Source organism: Conger conger, chromosome 10, assembly GCF_963514075.1.
Source record: "Conger conger chromosome 10, fConCon1.1, whole genome shotgun sequence".
Lineage (NCBI taxonomy): Eukaryota > Metazoa > Chordata > Actinopteri > Anguilliformes > Congridae > Conger > Conger conger.
Genome location: NC_083769.1, coordinates 1,304,160 through 1,328,634, shown reverse-complemented (window position 1 = coordinate 1,328,634; position 24,475 = coordinate 1,304,160). Strand labels below are relative to the sequence as shown.

The 24,475-nt window shown below is 46.8% G+C and overlaps 1 protein-coding gene across 1 annotated transcript; it reads right to left on the bottom strand.

The window, feature by feature from the left end:
- Positions 1–9,914: 9,914 nt before the first annotated feature.
- Positions 9,915–23,275, bottom strand: sars1 (seryl-tRNA synthetase 1). The gene is made up of 11 exons (XM_061257730.1): positions 22,988–23,275; positions 20,469–20,539; positions 19,938–20,018; positions 18,844–19,002; positions 17,956–18,099; positions 16,527–16,682; positions 15,668–15,889; positions 15,163–15,292; positions 11,712–11,869; positions 11,300–11,429; positions 9,915–10,672 (listed from the first exon to the last, which is right to left on the bottom strand). Exons 1-11 carry the CDS (start codon positions 23,121–23,123, stop codon positions 10,518–10,520), a joined length of 1,542 nt encoding a protein of 513 aa, XP_061113714.1. The 5' UTR covers positions 23,124–23,275; the 3' UTR covers positions 9,915–10,517.
- Positions 23,276–24,475: the final 1,200 nt, after the last annotated feature.

Below are 24,475 nucleotides of genomic sequence, written 5' to 3'. Positions count from 1 at the left end.
AATGGGGGGGGTATAAGGGGGTTACGATACGTCACCCTTGGGCTGTGGAGTTGGCACACAGCGCACTGTCAGCAGTAGTCCTCCATGGCTCTCTTGATTCCTGGCCAGTAAAATCGGGTCAGGATCCGTTCCAGCGTCTTCTCACGCCCCAGGTGCGCCCCCAACAGGTGGGTGTGGGCGAGATATAGCACCTTGGAGGTGTGAGTCCAGGGTACAAGGAGCTGGTCCACTAGTTCGTCATTAATTTTACAGACCCTATAGAGGAAGCCATTGTGCACTTTAAAATAAGGTAAAGCCGGCCTACTCACCCCACCTTGTGGGACGCCCTCAATGCGGGCCACGGTTTTCCAGGCCTGGGCGAGGAGGGGGTCTTGCAGCTGGGCGGAGCCAAACTCGGTTGGGGCCCTTTCTGACCCTGGCTGGAACTCTGAAAAGTCCCCGGTGTTACCACTCTCGGCCACCAGGGGTTGCGGTGGGCTTGGCCCCTCTGGGGCTGTATCCGTGGTCCCCGTGGACGGTCACACCATCTGTCTTCCCCCTGCTTGGGGTGGGGTCTCCTCTCCATCACTCTCCCCGGAAGGGGCTGCCCAAACCGGGTGCGGTTCCCGGTGGCCCTGACGGCGGGGTCGGGGGGTGGCAGTTGACCTCTCCGGGGTCGGCCCCTCACTCCAGTACTTGAGGAACAGGGGACAGTCCCGTCCCAACAGCACAGCCACGGGTAAATCTTCCACCACGCCCACCTTCCCGGTGAATTGCCCCCTAGGGGTGGTGGGGTAGTGTCGCACATCACCATGGATGCATGTGACGGCGATTGTTGCACCCCGTCTCTCTCCAGCTAGGGCAACCCTCACCAGGGTAATGGCGCTCCCGGAGTCCAGTAGGGCCTCAGGGTCTTGGCCCCCGATCCGGATGGGCAGTCTTGGGGCGGCCGTGCCATTGTGGGCCCAGCACGTGGTGAGGTAGTGGCAGGGTTGGCTGGTTCGAGCCGGTCGGATCATCTCCTGCGCCACCTGGTGGTTTTCTAGAAGAGTGATCAGGGAATCAATGGTCCGGGGCCCCTGTTGGGCCACATACTTTTTAATTCCCGTGGGTAGGGTCCGGACGCAGTGGTCTAACACTACCCGGTCGGGTAGGGGTGGCCCGTCACCCTCCACCAACCAGCTCTTGGTCAGCTGTCCCAGAGCCCTCACCTGGGCATGTGCAGGGAGCGCGGGATCGTAGGTCCACTGCTGGAACCGCTGGGCCCGGGCTGGCAGGCTATAGCCATACTGGGCTAGGATCGTGGTCTTCAGGGTGGGGTAGTCATGAGCTTCAGCGGGGGGTAGGCCTCTGTAGGCTTTCTGGGCCTCACCGCTAAGGAATGGCGCCAGGATGGAGCCCCAGGCATCTTGGGGCCATTTCTACAGATGCGCCGTCCGCTCAAACGTCTCGAGATACGCCTCAACCTCGTCATCCGCCGTCTGTTTGAGGAGCACATCCTTCAGAGCTCTGTGGGGTGCCGTTTTCTGGCACAGTTCGGCCATGGCCTTCTGCAGGGCGCCTTGGGAGCGCAGCAGGGCGGTTAGGGCCTCCTCCATGGTTGAGGTTGGGTTACTGGATTCACTCACGTCGGGCTCTCTCTGCAGTGCCTGCATTCTCCACCATATGTGGTGACCCGCTGGTTGAGAGAGAGAGAGAGCAAAAGGTGTGAACAAAAATTATTTTATTGTTCTTAGTGTCTTTCAGACACATTTCAATTGTCCAGAACAAAAATTTAGGTTCCTTTCAAAAAATAAAAATCAACGGCCAAAAAATTTGGAACACCAAAAAGGAAAAAACCCAAAAAAGAACCGGCATCCACGTGACCGCGTTCGTCCGTCTTTGTCCGTGGCTGGGCCGCTCCTGGCCTCCGTGTCTCCCCGGCCTCGGTAGTCCGCTTGTCCGCCCTCCTTAGGGGATTCTGTCTGAATTTAGAGCAGGATAGGTTAGCTGGTTTTACAGCAGGCGAGATACGCTCACGTGAGGCTCCGAGTTAAGTTTCGGTCGCGGGGTTTCTCCCGGAATTCCACCCCGTTTTCCAAGTGGTGGCTCGTTCGGCTTTAGGCTGCACTATTTAGTCAAGCACGGGCTGCACAGCTCTCCGCCTCCGTCGTCAGCCCGCTCTGTTCTCCAGCCCGGCTTTTTGTAGCGTGCTGCTCTCCTCTCTCATTCGGCTCAGCTGTGCCTGTTCACTCAAAATTAGTTAGAGGTTAGCATTCCGCACGCGCCTCGCCCCGGTGGTGCTGGCCGTGGTGCTGACTCTTCCTCCCGGCTCTCTCCAAGGTGCGGCTCAATTTAAAACGGACATAGGGACATATTCGCTGTCAATGACTTTACCCAGCTCCTGACGTCGGCGTCCTCGCCGTTCCACTCCAGTGGGGTATCGATTCCTGATCGGGCCACCACAATATATATTTGCTGTCTTATTGTATTTTGTTAGCTATATACATATACGTGAACTGATTCGCCGTCTTTCGCATATATAGAGTAAACTACGCAAGTAGTCTCTTCTCACAGCTAACACTAACACTTACAACGCCTGCTTTTACCTTTCCTTTGTTCAAGGGACACGTGCGCTTGTGTTCATAATATGCATTGCTTCTTATGATACCCCCCATAGTGCATTTTTAAATGTTCCTTGAATATTTCTTTGGTTGTTCAAACAGTATTTTGGACACAGTTTGCCTGCAACTCCTCTTCGCACACCACTCCTAGCCGCTAGGTGACAGTAGTCACACCGGATATCATCCACACGCGCTGTACCTTGGCCAGAGCAAGTCATGTCAGTGTGAATGAAAGCAGAAAGCAGAAGCGTATCATAGCTGCTTATCGTGAGTACAGTTTAGCTAACAATATTTTCATGTGTTGTTGAAGGTGAGAAAGTAATATAACATCACGATAAGTACTGTTTAGAACTTATGGTTTATATTATCTCATGCTGAATATCCGGTGTTTATGTTTAGGAGAGGAATGAAAGTGACGACGATAGCTTGTTAGTATAGCCACGTGGCTCGGCACGGAGAATAACGTTAGACTAGTTGGTAATGTCACAGCATAAAAGTTAAACCGTGAATGTCATAAAATATGGTGCTAATAGTAGTAATAGAATGAAAGCAGCAGCGTATCATAGCTGCTTATCGTGACTACAGTTTAGCTAACAATATTTTCATGTGTTGCAGAATATAATAAAATATGAGCACCTGGATATCACAAAGTGTCATTATTCAAGTGTGCAACACGCGCACGCACACACATATCCTAACGTACCCTACTAACTTCCCTTAGTTAAACCCCATGTTCTGTTCTGTGTTTGTTTAATAAATATATTTTATTAAACCCGGTGTCTGTTTTGGCGTCACATAGACATGAGAGCCGAGTTAAAGCAGTCGTTCGAAGAACTTCCATGTTATCGGTATGATTAAATCATTGCTATTGGTTTTTTAAATTAATAAAATACTGAATTTGTGGTTAGATATTTCTGATAACAGTAATTTTATGAGACTGATTACTTTTTGCAGTTATACTGCACATAAGGTTAATTGGCGCCCCGGTTTCGTAGAGCGTAAAATCCCTGTTATTTGGCGGCCCGTGCGAGGACCCTACAATACAATTATGCATCCACTGCAGAGATGGCCATTTCAATTCTGTAGACAGATTAACACCTTGCAGCATACCTTATTCGATCTGAAACTCCTTTTAAATTAAACAAAAACTAAATCCATGATCTTCCTTCCTGGGCAAGCTAAGGCTCCAATCTCCTCTATTAGTACTCTTGATGGTGTCTCCATTCCGTTTATAGACCTAACCCAGATGGGTATTTGGTTAGACAATAACCTACATTTTAAATGTCATATTGACTACCCTTTAAATAAGTAAAAATTTACACTGGGTTTCTTATGCAGGCTAAAATTCTGTTTCTCTATAGTATCAAGAAAATGGTTAGTTGCCTATTTCTGCTTCAGCTTGACTTTGGTGATACTATAGGTCCGCCTCCTCCTCTACCTTATCCAAGCTCGACCACCTGTATCACTCAGCATTGAGATGTATCACAAACTCTAGTTTTAGGACTCATCATTGCTCTTTATACAGCATGACTTTAGACAAATTCCGTATGTACTTAAGTCGGAAGTTTTTATCTTTGCAAAGCAGTCATAACCTGAGATCGCACAAATGGCTTCAGTTCAAGGTCCCCTCTTTTGTACAGAGGATGGAAGAGAATGCTTGTCTTATAGTGGTCCTTGGTCCTGGAACGAGCTGTAGTCTAAGATCAAACTTCTCCTAACCCCCATAAACTCTTCACCACCTTCTCCTAACCCCCATAAACTCTTCATCACCTTCTCCTAACCCCCATAAACTCTTTATCACCTTCTCTTCCCTTCTCATCCCTCCCCCATCTCACTCTCTCCTCTCTGCAGATGACTTCCTGACCCACTTTGAGGGGAATGGCTGTATCCGGAACTCCTTCACTCATCCAGTGATGCTACTTACTCCCCAAAGCACACCCACTGCTGCACCGACATCCTTCACGGTGCTGGACGTACTTCACCTAGTCACAAATTATCGTGCAACCACCTCTCCACTTGACCATGTCCCATCAGCTGTTTTCCATCCATATCTGGTGACCTCCTTCCTTATCTGTCCTCTATTATCAATGGCGTAGTGGTTAAGGTACATGACTGGGTCACGCAAGGTCATCTAGCCTAAACATCTAGCAGATTACGTTGTTGACTTTCCTTCTCATCGCCGCATTGATAGTGATCACAGGCAAGTACAGGTAGTGTAGTCCTACCTAGAATTAACCATTCAAGTCCAGGCAGCCCCCTGGCTAGTCGTAGTATGGATAATGTAGCTAAACTAAGCGGAGACAAGTTTAAACCTGTGAGTAGGTCAAAGTCGATGGGCTCCATAGCCAGTAGTAACGTTGAGGAGGAGTTTAAGTACAGTAGGGATAAACTGACATTGACTAGACCAAATAGCCCTGACTTAGAGCACTCGGCGCAGCCTAGGAAGGCTGACGTCCTGCTAGAGATAATCAGACAACAGACTGAAGTCGCCTTGGAAAGAGAATGCATGCAGGCCGAAATACAGATGGATAGAGAGCGCCTCCAGGCTGAAAGAGAACGCACACAGACTCAGGCTATATTAGAGATAGCTAGAGAAGCAGCCCGTTCAGAGAGCTAATGGCCAGCATGCTCCAGAGTCAAAGCCCACGGTCTTCAGCCCGATCTTCAAGGAGGTCATCACGCGGATCATCGCGACAACACTCCCCAACCCACTCTAGCAGGTCAGGAAACAATGGAGGAGAGAGAATACTAGATGACGTGAAAGAGGAGCCAACGGAGTTCACAGCTCGACTACATAGTCGACTACTAGAGCTAGGAGCTGAACAACAGCGTCAGGTGAAGTCTTCGCCTCCCAGTCTCGCCCTCAATGGCCTTCCTCCCACCCGTCCACAATCTCCACCTCCTCACGAGAGCATGCGGTGCCTCCCACCATGATAGCCTACAGCACAACAGCACCATGCATAGAAGGACCAACATTCCCAGACTTTACCAAGGAGGACAGAGCTCAGTATGTAGAGCTATGCATATGCCTAGAGACTCTCCTCCACCAGTCACAGTCTGAGACATACAAGTATGCCATACTACTTAAACACGTTAAGGCCCCTCGAGCACACAGGATGATCTTAGCCCGTGCTCAGTCAGGCACGCCCTACACCGCCTCCCTATAAGCGCTAGACGACCGCTATAGGCGCCCGTGGGAATTCATTACCTACGAGATCAAGGCTATAGAGCAGTTGCCACAAGCCAAAGAAGATAGAGCACTGGATGACCTCTCCGTTAGAGTGCAGTCACTGGTGGGAATGTTACAGGCCCTAAAGGAGGATGGCCTCCACAAACTCCACTGTAACTCAAATGTAGAACGCATCCTCAGTAAGATTCCCAAACATCGGCAGGAGAGGTTCCGGCGCCTACAGAGTTGTCGCCATCCTAACCAGCATGGATTGTCACTGGTTGACCTCTCAGCCTTCCTTAGAGAAGAGGTCAAGGGCATGAGCATAGACCCCACTCCCCAGGAATCTGCTCCTCGCGAGAAAGACAAGAGAGACAAGTGGGTCAGGAACCAAGGGAGGAGTGCCACCGTGATGCATGGAACAGATGACTCTAAGCAACCCACACCCAAAGCCACCGCTAAGGGGGGGACTGGCTCAATCAGTGCGAGAGCTTCAGTAAAATGAGTAGGAAGGAGGCAGTAGAGTGGATTAAGGCTAACCGGAGATGTTGGAGGTGCGCCCGCACCCACAAAGCAGCTGAATGCACTTTGAAGAAGAAGTGCCGCCATTGCCAATCCACTCATCTAGACATCCTGCATGATGTTAACCGCAGAGAAAAGGACGAGGCTGCCGACACAGCGGATGACCAGTCGGCAACGGGGATCAATTACATAGATCCTGCAAAGAGTGGGAGCAACCAAGGTGATGCTGAAGATAGTCAGAGTCCATCTACACCACCGAGGGCAAGTACTTGACACCTATGCCGTACTCGATGATGGCTCAGAAAGAACATTACTCCTATCATCAGCCACATGCCAGCTTGGAATACAGGGACATACAGGGCCAGAGAAGGAGTGGCCGTCCCAGCCAATAACTGTGGAAGCGCAGGATGAGACAGAGTTTAAGAAATCGCTCTTCTGTAGGCTCAGCCAGAGCCCCGTCTCAGAGGATGCTCCTATGGAGGACTGTCCCACCCTGGAGGATTTACAGAAGAAAACCTTTCTAGCACACCACATGGAGTCCCCCTCCACCAGAGAACTTAGTGCAGGGAACTATGTTGAAGCGGCGCTACTCCTGCTAAAGAGAGCACAAAGAGATTCCTTCCCGGAGGAAGTAGTATGCCTTCAGAATGGCAAACCCGTGCCTGCGGACAGCAGGCTACTGATGCTGGCCCCTGAGCTTGATACCCAAGGCCTCATAAGAGTAGGCGGTAGGCTGCGCCGTGCTTCTGACCTAGCAGAGGACGTCAAGCACCCTATCGTGCTCGGAGCCAAGCACCGTGTCTCAGAGTTGATAATTCAGAAATATGATAAAGCAGTTTGTCATGCCGGAGCGGAGATATTGGATCCTCCACGGGCGAGAGGCTGTGTGTCGGTTCCAGAGAAGCTGTACTGACTGTCAAAGGTGGAGAGCCCAGTCCCCCATCCCAAGAATGGCAGACCTCCCACCTTGCCGTCTCAAAGTAGGAGAGAGAGCGTTCCATTGTACAGGAGTAGACTGTTTCGGACCGTTCTTAGTCAAGAGAGGAAGAGTGACTGAGAAACGATGGGGAATAGTATGTAAATGTATGACGACCAGAGCAGTGCATATCGAGGGGTTGCACTACATGAACACAGACTCTTTCCTGATGTCCTTTAGGAGGTTTCAGTCCAGGAGAGGGAAGCCCAACACCCTCCTATCTGACCGAGGAACGAACTTCAGAGGAGGAGCGTCAGAGCTAAAGGAGAGCTTCAAGTCTATGGCTGAAGAGCTGAAAATGCACCTTGCTCCTAGTCAAGTGGACTTCCAGTTTAACCCGCCGAATGCTCCACATTTCGGAGGGACCTGGGAACGAGAAGTAAAGTCGATCAAAACAGCGCTGTACAAAACCCTGGGAGCTCAAACAGTGAGTGATGAGGTCTTGGCTACAGTCCTCACAGAGATAGAGGGTGTGCTTAATTCTAAGCCCCTTGGCTATGTATCCACCGATGTAGCAGATATAGACCCGGTGACCCCGAATTACCTTCTCATGGGGCGGCCAGACCCTGCACTCCCTCAGAGTGTCTACAGCCAATCAGAGATCCGAGGTAGACGGATGTGGAGACACAGTCAATTTTTAGCAGACCAGTTCATCCTCTACTATCTCCCCTCTCTTCAAGTGGGTCAAAGACAGATTGGTACCGTGGTGATGATTGTGGATCAGTCACTGCCAAGAGCCATGTGGCCCGTGGGTCGCGTAAGGAAGACGATCACTGGAGTGGATGGCAGAGTAAGATCAGCAGAAGTTCTCGTCAGTGGGAAGCTTTACACTAGACCAGTGGCCCAACTGATAGAGTTACCTGCTTTCCCAGACTCTACTCCAGACTATGATTTGACTGACTGAGCCTTTAAAGTGAGAAAGCTGATTAACATAGTGAATCAGGGGGCGGCTGCAGAGAATGTTGCATAGTTCTATAGGGATTTGAGTTCAGTTCGGATAGATTTAATGGGAGTAGCCCCCCTCCTTTGCCCAGAATACCTGTTTGTTATTTTTCATATGTCCTATGTGATTGGATATAGTATATTGTTATATTGGTGTTCTATTGGTTGACGTGTGGTCATATGTGCAGTGCTTAGGAGGGTCAGTAGGTGACGCTCACGGCTTAGTAGTATTCACAAATGAGCATTGCTCGCCGTGCCATTGCGATCACCGATGGTTACCAACGTTACAATGGGTACAATGGGTACACGGCTGCGGATATTCAACAGAGCAAGAAAAGTTAATAGCAGCAGGGAGCCTAGTACATTGTGTGTGGTAGAGCTGGCCACGTTCCAATGCAGAAGTAAAGTATGCCGGTTAGTGGATGCTAGTCCTCCGAAACAAGAAACTGTGTTCGTTAAGCTAAGAAGAGACAAGACTGAGCGGTGAGGAGCTCCGAGGTTCCATTTATTCACCACGAGAGACTGGCTATATTTGTTAGCATTCAGTAGGAATCGAGTGATGAAGGAAATCGCGGACATAGAAGAGATGTTTTAAGTTTACCACAGCAGCAACAGGACTGTCGGATTTCTTAGTTCCGGAGAGACTTGTGAGTTTGCCTTACCATCTGCAGTAAGCGCACAGTGACTCGGATTGACCAGTTGGACGCTATCATCCACTCAAAGAGCTCCAACAGGCCTCAACGCAACCAGGGCATTATTTAATCTAATCATTTAGGGCCCGTCTGGCATTGGTGACAGCGCCTATATCATTTAGTTATAGTTAAGTTTATCAATTTAGTAGTTATACAGTCATTAATAATTGTAGCCCTGCCTACACTGACACTAAAATGGTTGTTAGTATGGCAAGAATTTGATAAAATGCGGGCTGTGATGGCACAACAGACTAAGACGCAGCAGACTTGTGGTTGCAGTTCACCGGGGACCGGGGTTCGATTCCCGGTTCCGCCAAAAGCCAAGTTTGGCCGCTCACGTGAAGCAGCATAATTGGCTCGCTGCTCCAGAGGGAGGGACTTGGCAGGGTTAGTAGATTGCTACACAACAAAAAGCACCTCAGGTGCCTTGGAATCACGGAAGATAAGCATGAGATGAGACTGCTTGAAGAAGGTGTGCTTGAGATCAGCACTTTGGTTTCTGGTTTGATCTTGGGCATATTGACAGAAGCAATGTGGAGCATGAACATGATGGCTTAAAGTGTCAGATTTCTGCTTAGCTGACTAATCAAGCCCCTTGTTGGTTTCTTCCTTATTCGCTGTGGCCTAGAAATTGGAGTTGGCCAAGACTTTTGTCCGGCCAAAACTGGCCTGTTGATCATTATCAAGCTGTAACATTTAGTAACAATTTTGAAATTTTGCTAGCTTCTAATAAACTTTAGACACTTATGATTCATTTGTGTTGTTTCCTAACTTTATTAGCTAATTAAGAGTTGGGTAATTAGCAATTGTCACTTTTGTCCACTCATGCGACAAAACCTTTGGCTGGGACTGTATTGCTGGGTCCATGTCTTCAGTGTTTCAGCAAGCCTATTGCTGGGTCCATGTCTTTACAGTGTTTCACAATAAAAACCTGCATAATTTATTTACACTAGATTTCTATGCTGACGTTCAAAGTAATTGAAGAGACATCACTTTTCAGTTACAGAAGAAAATACATAAGAACCACAATGAACATTAAGATGGCAACATTTATTATGAGTAACCTTAGCTACTACCCTTCAGAAGTGATTCGATTATATTTCATTACAAGAATCAACAGAAACCATCACAAACAACCTTAGAGAAGCAGATGCTTTTATGGACAGAAAAGAATGGAGGGAGAAGAGGAATTGAAAGCATCATATGGGTCTGCTGGCAGCTAATTTCATGATTTTACCTTACATTAAATGCTCTGGTCAGGGCATAAAGGTCTATAATAACAACTGCAGAATTTGGGGTCCACAACTAATTCCCAAAGATTTGCTTTACTGCACTTAAATAAGGCCATTGATGCACTTAATTGTTTTGTCACGTGTGGTCAGACTGCATCTTGTACCTTGCAGGAACTTGGTTTTAAAGCACTAACCTTAGATTAAGGTTAACATAAGGGTTTTCAAACAGCTCTCCTCACCAGGCCTAAAGGACAAGGGGATGGGGAGTGCAGAGCGGAGAGAAACCCTGAGTAAATGGCAGGTCCCGAGTGCAGTGCAATATTGGGTTAGGTTTCGGTGGGGGACTGTGGGAGAAATTTGATGGCTGAGGAGGGGGTGGGGGATACAGAATTATTAGGCGATTCAGGATTTATTGATGGACATGCTCTCCACTCCGTGCTGGACGGTACGTTCTCCATCCTTCTTCTTCTTCCCTCCTTCCTGCTGTTTCTTCTGCTTTTTGGACAGTTCCTGGTCAATGGGTGCAGGCTTCACGAAGCGGATGAGTTCCTTCAGCCCTGCGAGGCAAGGGGAGGGGGTGATTTAGTGTATATAAATTCACTGAGCACTTTATTAGGAAGACCTGTACACCTACTTATTCACGCAATTATCTAATCATCCAATCACGTGCAAGCAGTGCAATGCATAAAATCATGCAGGGTTTCAGTTAATGTTCACATTAACCATCAGAATGGGGAAAAATGGTATCTCAGTGATTTCAATTTTTACATGATTGTTGGTGCCATTACATCAAAGTGGGGCAATTACACTTCCCACAGAGTGGGGCATTTACGCTGCCCACAGAATGGTGCCGTTACGCAGCCCACAGAGTGGGGCAATTACACTGGCCACAGAGTGGTGCCGTTACGCTGCCCACTGAGGCTTGCCATTACACTGCCCATTGCACGTGCCCCAGGACTCACCTGGGGGCAGAAACATTGCGCTTGCCCCAGGACTCACCTGGGGGCAGAAACATTGTACGTACCCCAGGACTCACCTGGGGGCAGAAACATTGCGCGTGCCCCAAGACTCACCTGGGGGCAGAAACATTGCGCGTGCCCCAGGACTCACCTGGGGACAGAAACATTGCGCGTGCCCCAGGACTCACCTGGGGGCAGAAACATTGCGCGTACCCCAGGACTTACCTGGGGGCATAAATGGCCGCAGTTTCTCAGGGATGACCACACCCTCTTCCGTCTGGTAGTTTTCCAAGATGGCGCAGATGACACGAGTGGAGGCACACATGGTGGCGTTGAGCATGTGCACAAACTCGGCCTGCAGAGGAACAGGAAGGAGACGCAGAGGCACATAAGCAGCTCTTACCAAACAGGAAATAAGCAGCATTCACTCATTCACTGCAAGTGTTTTGACAGGACAGCCTGACAAAGCAAATCTGTCTATGGTTTATGGCCACTAGATGTTATCAGGGGGCTCCAGCAGGGAGGGTCCATTGGGGGAAGGTGAGAGAAACTAATTGGATGAACAGATAAAAAAGAAACCAGAACTGCAAAAACTGATAGCGGATCATAATGACTACAGTCTGCGAGCTCTGCGTACCTTATCCATCATCTTCTTGGTCTGGCCGTAGCGAATGCGCAGACGCCGTGCCTGGTAGTCCGTGCAGTTGGAACAGGACACCAGCTCCCGGAATGCCGAGGATCCCGGAAACCAGGCCTCCAGGTCCAGCTTCTTACTGGCTGCATGGTTCAGAGCACCTGGGAGGAAGTGGAGATACTTAATACAGGAACATAGGAACAGGAAGTGCATGCACAGGAACAGGTAACACACCTGAAATGGATGAAAATGCGAGAAGCAACAAATAAACCATCCCCCAAAGATATCAGACCATTTATATTATATGGGTTTTTCCATTAAATGTTGCGGTTAGTATGGCTTGACATTTGAAAAATTGATCACTGCTGACAGAAACACCCGAAGTCATGGTGTGTGACATCACAGGAAGCCCAAATAGTTTTAGGTTGAAAATATGAATATCAATGAATATCAATGACTCCGATGACACCGATTGTGATCAGTCTATTGAAGTAATTGCTAATCCTGACACAGCAATCCAGTTCAGGTTTGAGCCAAAGTCAGAGGAATTCTTCCTGATACCAACATTGAGAGCTCAATTTAAATGACTAATCTGACTCTTGGGAAATTTGCTTTTTAGGTATGTTGCATACTTTACAGACCCTGTTACATATTTAGGTATGTTACATAGCGATAAAGCCATACAAGAACGAGAGACATATTTCCAGGACACCAACCAACCAACCATGGGTGAGGGGCTGAAGAGGTTTAATTAGTTTTTTTTGCCCTCAATAGCACCCTTGGCTTGATGTTACAACTGAAGTGAACTCCACTCTATCCTCTAAACTGAGAGTTGCTCCAATGGACCTATTTCCCAAACTCCCTGGACTGAGTTGAAAAAAAGTATTTGTTATTGCATTTTTTTTTTTTTTTCATGTTCCTTCACCTGTTCCTTCACCTGTTCCTTTTTTCCCCGAAGCAAAGAGGGAAGAGCAGTTTAATCAAAAAACAATGAACAACGTAAGGGCAAGGTTTTTTCATTTTTATGTTATATAGTGTATGCCAGAGGGATATTTTCATTGCAAAAAAATTTTTTAATGGGAGGTGTGGTGAAAAGAGTAAACAAATACATTTTATTTCTTGCCTTTATGTCAATAAAATGGTGTTTTTAAACATTTAGAATCATAAAATAGGACAACTTCTTCCATTTAGCTGGGGTATTATATATTATAAAATAACTGGTGCTTCCCCTTCAATGTCCGATTGTAGCACATACAGTGGGCTCCAAAATTATTGGCAGCCTTGAAAGATATGTACTCAAGTAGTGCACTTTATTAATGACTCTATGGTCTTAAATTTGTTTTCATATAAAAAAAATATTTCCCCCAAAAACCAGGTTTCACAATTATTGGCACATCCGGTTATAGTCTTTTCCTATAATTTGTGATAAGGTCAGAGAACACATTTGGACAGATTGTTGACCATTCCTCCATGCAGAACCTTTCACAGTCATTGATATCCTTGGGATACCCCCCTCTTCAGTTCAGAGCACAGGGTTTTCATGGGATTTAAGTCTGGAGACTGAGAAGGCTACTGCATGGCTGTTGTTTTTACTTAATCATTTCTGTGTGGATTTTGATGTATGCATGGAGTCATTGTCCTGCTGGACAATCTACCCACAACCAAGACTCCTAGCTTCCTAGCAGAGGCAACCAGATTTTTTGCCGAAATTTCCTGTTACATTGTTGAATTCAATAAAGACAAAGTGCTCAAAAAGTGAAGAGGTCGGAATACTTTCTGAAGCCACTGGTAAGACACTGGTATCACCGGTAAGACACCAGACGCCAGACACAAAAAACCGAACTGTTCTCAACCTTTTCTCTTCTCAACCTTGGCAAGACTGAGCTATGACTTTGTCATATCCTCCTCCCATACAGCCAGGAATCTTGGGGAGACTCTTGATAACCACCTCACCCTCGCTCCACATATATCCTCTTCTGCCAGAACCTGTAGGTTCTTTCTGTATAATATCCGCCATATCCGTCATCTCCTGATGGAGAAAACCACCCAGGTCCTAGTCCAGGCGCTCGTCATTTCCCAACTGGTTTACTGCAACTCCCTCCTAGCCAGTCTCCCAGCTTGTACCATCAAGCCCCTCCAGCTGGTCCAGAATGCTGCAGCCTGCCGGATCACTGGTCAGCCCAGGTCGGCTCATGTCACCCCGCTCCTCACTGGCCTCCACTGGCTTCCTATTGCCGCACACATCCGCTTCAAGACGCTAATATTGGCATTCCAGGCTGCTAAGGGGACTGCCCTAAATTACATCCAATCTTTAATTGCTCCCTACAACCCAGCTAGACCACTCCGGTCTGCCAGCTCTGGTCACCTAATGGTTCCCTCACTATGAGCACCAGGTGGTCGAGCTGCACGTTCACACCCGTTTTCCATTCTGGTTCCTCAGTGGTGGAATGACTTGCCAACCACTGTCAGGACAGCAGAATCCCTTCCCATATTTCCATGCAGACTAAAAACACACCTTTTCAAACTGTACCTTAGTCCTCCCTCCTAATTTCCTTCTCCTCCTCCCCCCTTCCCCCCCATTTCCCTCCTACCAGGATGATGCATGAGTGTTCCAGACTACTAAAAGAGACTCTCTGTCTAATGGAAGTGGTGAGTGGTACACAGGTCAGAGTGAGTCAGCAGGTGAGTGGTACACAGGGTGAGAGTGAGTCAGCAGGTGAGTGGTACACAGGTGAGAGTGAGTCAGCAGGTGAGGGGTACACAGGTGAGAGTGAGTCAGCAGGTGAGTGGTACACAGGGTGAGAGTGAGTCAGCAGGTGAGTGGTCCACAGGTCAGAGTGAGTCAGCAGGTGAGTGGTACACAGGGTGAGAGTGAGTCAGCAGGTGAGTGGTACACAGGGTGAGAGTGAGTCAGCAGGTGAGGGGTACACAGGGTGAGAGTGAGTCAGCAGGTGAGTGGTACACAGGGTGAGAGTGAATCAGCAGGTGAGTGGTACACAGGTGAGAGTGAGTCAGCAGGTGAGGGGTACACAGGGTGAGAGTGAGTCAGGTGAGTGGTACACAGGTGAGAGTGAGTCAGCAGGTGAGTGGTACACAGGGTGAGAGTGAGTCAGCAGGTGAGTGGTACACAGGTGAGAGTGAGTCAGCAGGTGAGTGGTACACAGGTGAGAGTGAGTCAGCAGGTGAGGGGTACACAGGGTGAGAGTGAGTCAGGTGAGTGGTACACAGGTGAGAGTGAATCAGCAGGTGAGTGGTACACAGGGTGAGAGTGAGTCAGCAGGTGAGTGGTACACAGGGTGAGAGTGAGTCAGCAGGTGAGTGGTACACAGGTGAGAGTGAGTCAGCAGGTGAGAAAGAGTCAGGTGAGTGGTACACAAAGTGAGAGTGAGTCAGCAGGTGAGAGTGAGTCAGCTGAGTGGTACACAGGGTGAGAGTGAGTCAGTGGGCCTCGAACCTGAAACAATGTTGACAATGCGATAGGGAATCCCGAGAGACTGGTAAAACTCTTCTGCAGTTTCAATCATCTCGTCGAACATCTCCCAAGACTTGTTGTCATGAGGAGAGGAGAACACAAATTGCTCAATCTGCAAGTTGAGGAGAAACAAAATCTTTACTCTCTAGGACTGGATGCAGAAACATGTACATACACACGCACGGACACACACAGATTTATAGGGACAAGAGCCATTCACTTTTATTATGACCAGCTTATTTTACCTGGTTAGTGAGAGGTAAGGTCCCTAGTCTTCTACAATGTAATAAGTCAACTAAATCAATTAAGTCATTAGCTTTTGGTTAACTCAAATGCTGCATTTGGTGTCATAGTCCTTTTTAGTTCCATTAGGTGTCACAATATCCAAACAACACCATCACTTTAGCTCAGCATAATCATCCATCCAACATGGCAGCTCACAGACTGAGAGAGAGGTGGAAAGAGAGAGATGGAGAGACAGCGAGACCTTCTCAAACTGGTGCACACGGAAGATCCCGCGGGTGTCCCGGCCATGTGAGCCCACTTCCTGTCGGAAGCAGGTGGAGATTCCAGCAAAGCGTATGGGGAGGTCCTCCGGCTTCAGCCACTCCTCTCGCAGGAAGGCAGCGATTGGCTGCTCTGAGGTGGCAATCAGGTACTTTTCATCCAGCGAAGCATCATCTGAGCGCTCACTGCCCTTCCCAATAACCTGGATCACATTAACACACACAGGGGATGAGTCCCAGTAACCTGGACTAACACACACAGGGGATGAGTCCCAGTAACCTGGACTAACACACACAGGGGATGAGTCCCAATAACCTGGACTAACACACAGGGGATAAGTGTCTCAATAGCCCGGATTAAAACAGCGAGGATGAGTCCCAATAACCTGGATTGGATTAACACACACAGGGGATGAATCCCAATAACCCAGACTAACACACAGAGGGGATGAGTCCCAATAACCTGGACTAACACACAGAGGGGATGAGTCCCAATAACCTGGACTAACACACACAGGGGATGAATCCCCATAACCTGGATTAACACACAGTGGTTAACAGTGAGTTTCAATAACCAGGACCAGTACTTCAAACATCAAATCGCTTCTCACACTTTCACTCGTCAATATTCCACCCTGGGTGAAATATTGTTTTGAATTTGGACTCTGCACTTAAGACTCTTTTAAAAATTAGACTGCACTTGGGACTGTTGCAACCCATGGTGATCATCATCATCATCATCATCATCATCATCATCCACTGTATGTGTGAAAAAGGTGAAGTAGGATGGCCGGGTTTGGGTGCTGGAGAGGAAGGGCTTCCTGAGGGCGAGTCCCGCACCTTGTAGAGTTCTTCGTCAAACTGGCTGAGCTGAGCAACCTCTTGCATGACCTCCTTCCTCATGAAGAAGGGTGTGTACAGGGGGGTGTAGTTCTTCCCGTAGAGTGTCTGCAGGGCGTACTGGATCAGTGCCTGCTCCAGGAAAACCAGTGGCCCCTGCCCACAAGGTCAAAGTTCAGAGGTCATTTATAATCAAAACCCACTGGCTTTAATAACAGCTCACACTTCACATGTTATTGGCTATAACTGATATATGTTGATGTCTGTTCACTAATGCCCTTAAGCAGTCAAACTAAAACTGTAGACTGTGCACTGATGCCAATGTGTGACCTTAGAATACAACAAGGCTGAACACTAAATTGGCAATACAAAAGTGCTGACATTTAGTTGCTGACCAAATCACTGAGCAATGTGCCAATGTTTCAATGACCATCACAACAAATGACAAAATGGCAACAGGAACAAATAAACTATGCAGACTCCCTGTTGAGAGACCACACCTTTGTGGAGTGAGGGAAACCAGTTCACTAAAAATGTTTCAAATGCATTGCATGTTTACATCTGTAACATTCTACCTTCGGTTCTGCCCACACCCCACCCAATAAAAGGGGGAACCACAGTTCAGAATGGCAAATCAAATCAGGGTGTATTTGCCCAGGGAGCAGTGTGACCCTGCCTTCACTCCATGAACCCAATTGGAGTGATAAAACACTTTAATCTCCATCGAATGGGTCTTATTTCTGAAAGTGGGAAACTTGTGACTCAAATATTTGGAATTGTTTGAAATATGTTTGAAAACCACAACTACATTTCTCAAAATTTTGGCCGTTCCGTCATCAGCACAACATGGAGCACCAATAGAACGCTGCAATGTAGTTCTAATACTTGAAACGCCTGTTTCTCTGCTAAAAAACTACTACTTCAAGCCACACTTCATTCGAAGATGAATGTTCAGGACGTAAAAGTTAAGTGCACTTACAGTTTTCTATTTCCATGCAATGGACCAAATTGAGGATGATGTGAATCTGATGTAAATACAGAAATTCTAGTTGATATTTTTATATTTATAAATTTTTATAAATTCAATGGCATGTTCCATTAATATGGTACTCTGATGTGGTTACTCCTATTCTTGAAAAGTAAGATGACATACCCGAGCAGGACACTTTCGGTTTTGGAGATATACTCAAGTGAATATTATTTTTAGTAAGTGAAAATAATGTCTCAGATAATAGGGCTTACCAAATGATTCATACCATATCTAGGGCTAAGCTTGACATTTCATGATTTGGAACGGGGGTTATCGATTACATAAACCTGGTCAACTTTTTAAAATGGTCGTAAAAAAAACTGTTCAAATAACATTTGGGCTGCAGTTAGGGTAGCAATGAATTGGGGTAAATTTACTTGAATCTTGAATCTTCCGTACCTTAAGGAAGTACCCCCGGCTCCCTGCCACTATGGCTCCCTTCTCCCCCTCGTAACCATCCACCATCACCACCAGGTCCACGTGGGAGTACTTCTTCTGCACTGCGCAGTCGCCCCACGTACGTTCCACCAAGTTACCCTCGTCCTGCCAGGCCACAACACAAACAGTGTTCACTTATATTCAAAGAGACACTTTACAGAAGATACTGAAAACAAGCACCACAGAACCAGAAAATACAATCCTTTATTCACCCCTAGAGGGGCAGCCGAAAGCCTTGTGGCCAAGGTGCTCAACTGGGACCCAGAAGGTTGGCGCTTCAAGTGGCCATTGGGCCCATGAGCAAGGCCCTAACCCTGCATTGCTCCAGCTGGGATTGGCTTCAGCAAGCTTTGGATAAAAAGGGTCAGCTAAATAACTGTAATGTAATGTACATCGACAAGAAATCCGCCTCCCATCTGTACAGAAGCAGAAGTATGAAAATGTATGAAGCCATTTAAATTACTCTCAGGCTTTAACATGCACCCAAGCAAATATTATTTAATATAATTACACAATGTGAAGCTAAATAGTATGGCATGGAGGTTTTACAAGCAAAAATGGATATAGGTTATTTTTAATGCATTTTCCCCAATGAAGATGGTCCAATCATATTCCTCAGCAGTGCATGATGTCAGCTGCAGCCGTAATCTACTTGTATGATGAAAATAATGCTTTTGTGCAGCTCAACATTGCATTGCAAGTGTCAGATTCCGCGGCCTACTGAGAGCCTCCCATCCTGAGGTGGCACTAGAGCAAACTGCATGTTGCCCTGTCAGCATAAGCATGGGCTTTATTCCATATGGGCACCCATGAATGTGTCTGTAATATAGATGCACTACAGCAGCCCACCTCGTCGTTGCTGATCGGTACACTGGGGTGCAGCAGGTTGCCGATCTCGCGCAGGTACTCAAACCTCTGTTCCTCCAGTTTCAGCCTCTGACTGTCCCCTTTCTGCACGGCCTCGTCCACCATCAGCCGAACCTGCTTAATCTGAGTCACTGTGAGAGCCTGCAGACAAAACACCAGCATATCAACATTTTAATCTGAGTCACTGTGAGAGCCTGCAGACAAAACACCAGCATATCAACATTTTAATCTGAGTCACTGTGAGCCTGCAGACAAAACACCAGCATATCAACATTTTAATCTGAGTCACTGAGGGCCTGCAGACAAAACACCAGCATATCAACATAATCTGACTTTAAAACACACTGCACAGCGGAGTAAATTAATCTTTTCATAGAACCTGAAAGACGTCGGAATCAAAGCTCATGAATCTTTTAATATAACCTTTAAAATATTTACACACAAGGCAGATTGGAAAGCAATCACACTCATCTTTATTAAAGGAGCACTGTCACACCTTTTTGACTTGAGTTTATTTGGATTAAATGGTTAAATTATGGGTGCAGACATTTTTTAAATCACCGTCAGTGTAGCTGTTTCCTAGAGACGGGGGAAAACTTATCAAATTTATCATCCACTGAACCAGTCTCTGAGTTTGAGTGCCCGTTACCTTTGGGGTAACATTGTTCTGCCCCATATCTAGGAAACGGCTACACTGATGGTGATTTTAAAAAAAGCACACATAATTTAAGCAATTACTCCAAATAAGCCTGTCAAAAAGTCAAAAAAGCGTGACAGTGCTCCTTTAACTTATGTACCAAAATAACTTTACCCCAGCTCACATGGAGCAGATGTGTGATGAACTTTACCCCAGCTCACATGGAGCAGATGTGTGATTAACTTTACCCCAGCTCACATGGAGCAGATGTGTGATTAACTTTACCCCAGCTCACATGGAGCAGATGTGTGATGAACTTTACCCCAGCTCACATGGAGCAGATGTGTGATTAACTTTACCCCAGCTCACATGGAGCAGATGCGAGTTAGAGTGAGTTGATGGAGGACAAGGCCTCCTCATACACACACAGCGGCCGTACCGAGAGAGTCTCTGCCGTCAGCTCCTCCAGGTTCTGTGCGTCTTCTGGGACCGAGTCATCATCCCCCACCGGCTCCTTCTTCTGCAGCCCGGAAAAGCAGATGAAAAAACATAAAATAAATAAAACAGAAACAAGATAAGACATGTTGAACAAAACAGTAACAATTTTAATACTTACCCAAAGGTTACAAACAATGTAATTTACGCTGAGAACATTAAAATTGTTCTCTGGCCCAGAACAAACAATACATAGTTTTTGTTTTCACGTTACAAAACCAACAAGCAATGAAATTTCACAAAAAAAAACACCCATTTTGAATCATAGTTATTGTTTAGTAATAGTTATTGTTTAGTACTCCTCATTGCAGCAGTGCTGCTGATACCTGTGATGAAAACACTCCCTGGTTTTGTTGCTGTACAGTGTTATGTATCTATGCACTTATATTTCCTTTCACTGAACGGATCAACTTTACAAGCACCGGTTCTACCAACAGCAAGTGACAACTTTCTCATTGCTAGCCCACCCACTTACCTTCATCTTTTCTCCAATGGTCTTGCTGCACAGGTTCTTAGCTTTATTCAAGTTGTCAGCTACAAAACGACCTGCAACCCGTCGACCAAAAAGAACAAATCAAACAGTGTCACTCAACTAATTCACAAGGCTCATGCAATTCAACAGTAATGTCAAACTGAGCATGAAGAAAACTTTCTTACTTCCCGATTAAATTCCTAAACAGTCGATTGTGACCATTCAGAAATCTGATCAAATGTAGACTAACAACAGGAATATGCTAAAAAATGGATTTATTAGTCCCATTACCAATGCTATTTGGCAGCCATCTTGAAAACATTCTAAACTATTTTTCAATGTCAAAACTCACATTCAGAATCATTTCAGATGACAACTAATGTGTTTTGATGAAATTTGATTTGGATGTAGATTGTGCATTTCAGATAACACAATGGCGTCACATCCCTAATTCTGGTATCTCCCTGTGTCACTCCCTGTGTCACTCCCCTTCTAGTCTCCCTGTGTCTCTCCCTGTGTCACTCCCCTTCTAGTCTCCCTGTGTCACTCCCTGTGTCACTCCCATTCTAGTCTCCCTGTGTCACTCCCATTCTAGTCTCACTGTGTCACTCCCATTCTAGTCTCCCTGTGTCACTCCGCTTCTAGTCTCCCTGTGTCACTCCCTGTGTCACTCCCATTCTAGTCTCCCTGTGTCACTCCCCTTCTAGTCTCCCTGTGTCACTCCCATTCTAGTCTCCCTGTGTCGCTCCCCTTCTAGTCTCCCTGTGTCACTCCCATTCTAGTCTCCCTGTGTCGCTCCCCTTCTAGTCTCCCTGTGTCATTCCCCTTCTAGTCTCCCGGTGTCACTCCCCTTCTAGTCTCCCTGTGTCACTCCCCTTCTAGTCTCCCTGTGTCACTCCCTGTGTCACTCCCTGTGTCATTCCCTGTGTCATTCCCATTCTAGTCTCCCTGTGTCACTTGATGTGTCACTCCCCTTCTAGTCTCCCTGTGTCACTCCCTGTGTCACTCCCCTTCTAATCTCCCTGTGTCACTCCCTGTGTCACTCCCCTTCTAGTCTCCCTGTGTCACTCCCTGTGTCACTCCCCTTCTAGTCTCCCTGTGTCTCTCCCTGTGTCACTCCCATTCTAGTCTCCCTGTGTCACTCCCTGTGTCACTCCCCTTCTAGTCTCCCTGTGTCACTCCCTGTGTCACTCCCTGTGTCACTCCCTGTGTCACTCCTATTCTAATTACAGGGGGACTTGCTCATCCTGCCAGCCGCATGAATGCCTCTGACTTACCGACAGCTGAGTTTCTCTGACCCAGGCCCCGCCTCCTCATCCCCATAAGAACTGTGTCACCGCCCATGTTCCGCCGCAGTCTGAAGACTCATGTCTTCACACTCTACCTTGACTCCTCTGCAGGAGTACCCTGTTCTATTGCCACCTCTCTCAATCTTTAAGCCGCGGCCTGTAGCGTAGTGGTTAAGGTAAATGACTGGGACCCGCAAGGTCGGCGGTTCGATTCCCGGTGTAGCTACAATGAGATCCGCACAGCCGTTGGGTCCTTAAGCAAGGCCCTTAACCCTGCATTGCTCCAGGGGAGGATTGTCTCCTGCTTAGTCTAATCAACTGTACGTGGCTCTGGATAAGAGCGTCTGCCAAAATGCCATTAATGTAATGTAATGTACTGTAGTTATGGACCTAATTCCTTGCTGACTTGGCCTATTTGCCATGTGTCCTAGACTTAATTTTCATGTCAATGTTCTGTACAACTGATTCTTTGTAAATTGCACCTTATCCGACCTGTTCCGAAGTTTATTCCAATGACCCTGATATTTACTTTTTTATACGTTGCTTTGGATAAACATAAGTGGATCTAATATGGATTTAATCGAGAAAGAGCATATTGGTACAAATGTAATGTGTATCTGGTACATATGCAATAATAAACTGACTCGGTAACTAATAAGAAATAATATTAATAAATTAAGGTTTGTACATGGGGTCTATGAGCCGAGGAATTCAGTAGCACCCTGCATGTACTGCGGTGTTCGCTCGCCTGCAGGTGCGTTCGCCAGCTCGCTTCTTATTACGTCATAGCTCGCTCCTTTGCTACAGGATTGCATCAGGCGGCCGCGTGTGCTCCAGTACTTCCTGCTAAATAACGGCTAACATCAGCTAATCGTTAACTAATGTCATAACATGTCTACTTTTTAAATTTAAAAGGTATGACAAATACTAGTAACTATTATTATCATTCTCTTTTTTTCCAGAAAGGAACACGACAGCCACGTACCACACATGAGCCGTGGTCAACTAGCTAGTTTACTTCCCTCCGTTCGCCATATGGTTATTCATCGATATTTAATCTCGCAAAGACAACACCACCAAACCATTCCAACGTGCAGCCGGTGTCACTTCATACAAGAGTGAGGAACAAATATCAATCCGTTTAATCACAGCCTCAGTACTGACGACAGTGAAGTTTATATACAATTCATGCATATATTACAAGAGTAACCAACAAGCCGAGAATACACTCACATTTTCTCCATTCTGCATCTGCGTGTACCAGTTTGTCCACAAGCGACACATCTTTAAATCGCTTCGCTTGTATCTCCTTCACTTTTTCAGGATCACCACCTTTATCCGTGCGAAACAGATCCAAATCGAGAACCATTTTCTTCTAATCCTGACACGCAGCAGAACTGGTAAATTAATTAAACGTCCTGCAGAGGAAAACGTTCAACACTCCCTACTTTCTGGCCGAAAGGGGCAAACTGGAGAGATTTGAACAAGCTTGACAGCGGTGAGAAGCAAGCAGCGAACAAGGCTCAATGGCCGACAATGACTTCTGGTAATCACTAAGATGAGAAATTTCAAAATAAAAGCTAGGAAAGACATATTTATTTAAAGCCTTTCGTGAATATATCGAATCATTTTGTCGACCAAAAGTGTTAACACCATATTTGCCTATCTTGGATGGAATGAATTCCTCAAACTGACTTTGACTTAAATTAAATTCAGATAACATATTCACCTTTGGAATTGTTGCTGGACATTGATTAATGACATAATTTGCTGATATAGCTGATACATTTTGTTCTCCTCTGAAAGCAAAGCATTCTAATAAGTGAGGCGGAATAGAATGGATCCAGAGGATGATTATTATAGGGCTGAATCATGGAGGGGCAATATCAGGCTCTGCCATCATGGAGGGGCATTATCAGGCTCTGCCCTCATGGAGGGGCATTATCAGGCTCTGCCCTCATGGAGGGGCAATGTCAGGCTCTGCCATCATGGAGGGGCATTATCAGGCTCTGCCCTCATGGAGGGGCATTATCAGGCTCTGCCCTCATGGAGGGGCATTATCAGGCTCTGCCCTCATGAAGGGGCATTATCAGGCTCTGCCATCATGGAGGGGCATTATCAGGCTCTGCAGGAGTAGAGCTCTGCCATCATGGAGGGGCATTATCAGGCTCTGCAGGAGTAGAGCTGTATGCCATCATGGAGGGACATTATCATGCTCTGCAGGAGTAGAGCTGTATGCCATCTTGGAGTGACATGATTACACTCTGCAGTCAAGCTCTGTCATGATGGAGTTTTATTATTACACTCTGACACAGCTGTCTGACCTCTGCAATTGTTCAACCGGAGGTAGCGGCTGTGATCGTTATTACCAGTGGCTGTGATCATACCATTATTACCAGCGGCTGTGATCATACCATTAGTACCAGCGGAGGTAGCGGCTGTGATCATTATTACCAGCGGAGGTAGAGACATCCATCCCCCAACATCCAGGCCAAGGTCGGCTCAGACGAACAGCAATGTCACACATGCAAGGCTGTGTTGGTTCCTGAGAGTAAGCACGTGTGTTTCATACAGGAGATGAAACCTGAGAATCCGAGCCAGCGCTATGTGTTTTATGATTTTGAGTGTCGGCAGGACAATGGTGAACACATCGCTAACTACATGTGCTGTATTGATTTTAATGGGAAGCGTTGGGTTGCAGATGGTGAAAAATGAGTCTTT

Bases quoted from the DNA above. Each gene is read 5' to 3' on its own strand.
- sars1 (XM_061257730.1), bottom strand. From the start codon at position 23,123: ATGGTTCTCGATTTGGATCTGTTTCGCACGGATAAAGGTGGTGATCCT. The intron at 20,540-22,987 runs GTGAGTGTATTC...GACGGGTTGCAG, and splicing joins AGATGCAGAATGGAGAAAAT to GTCGTTTTGTAGCTGACAAC. The intron at 16,683-17,955 runs GTACGGAAGATT...CCTTGTGGGCAG, and splicing joins GCCGGGGGTACTTCCTTAAG to GGGCCACTGGTTTTCCTGGA.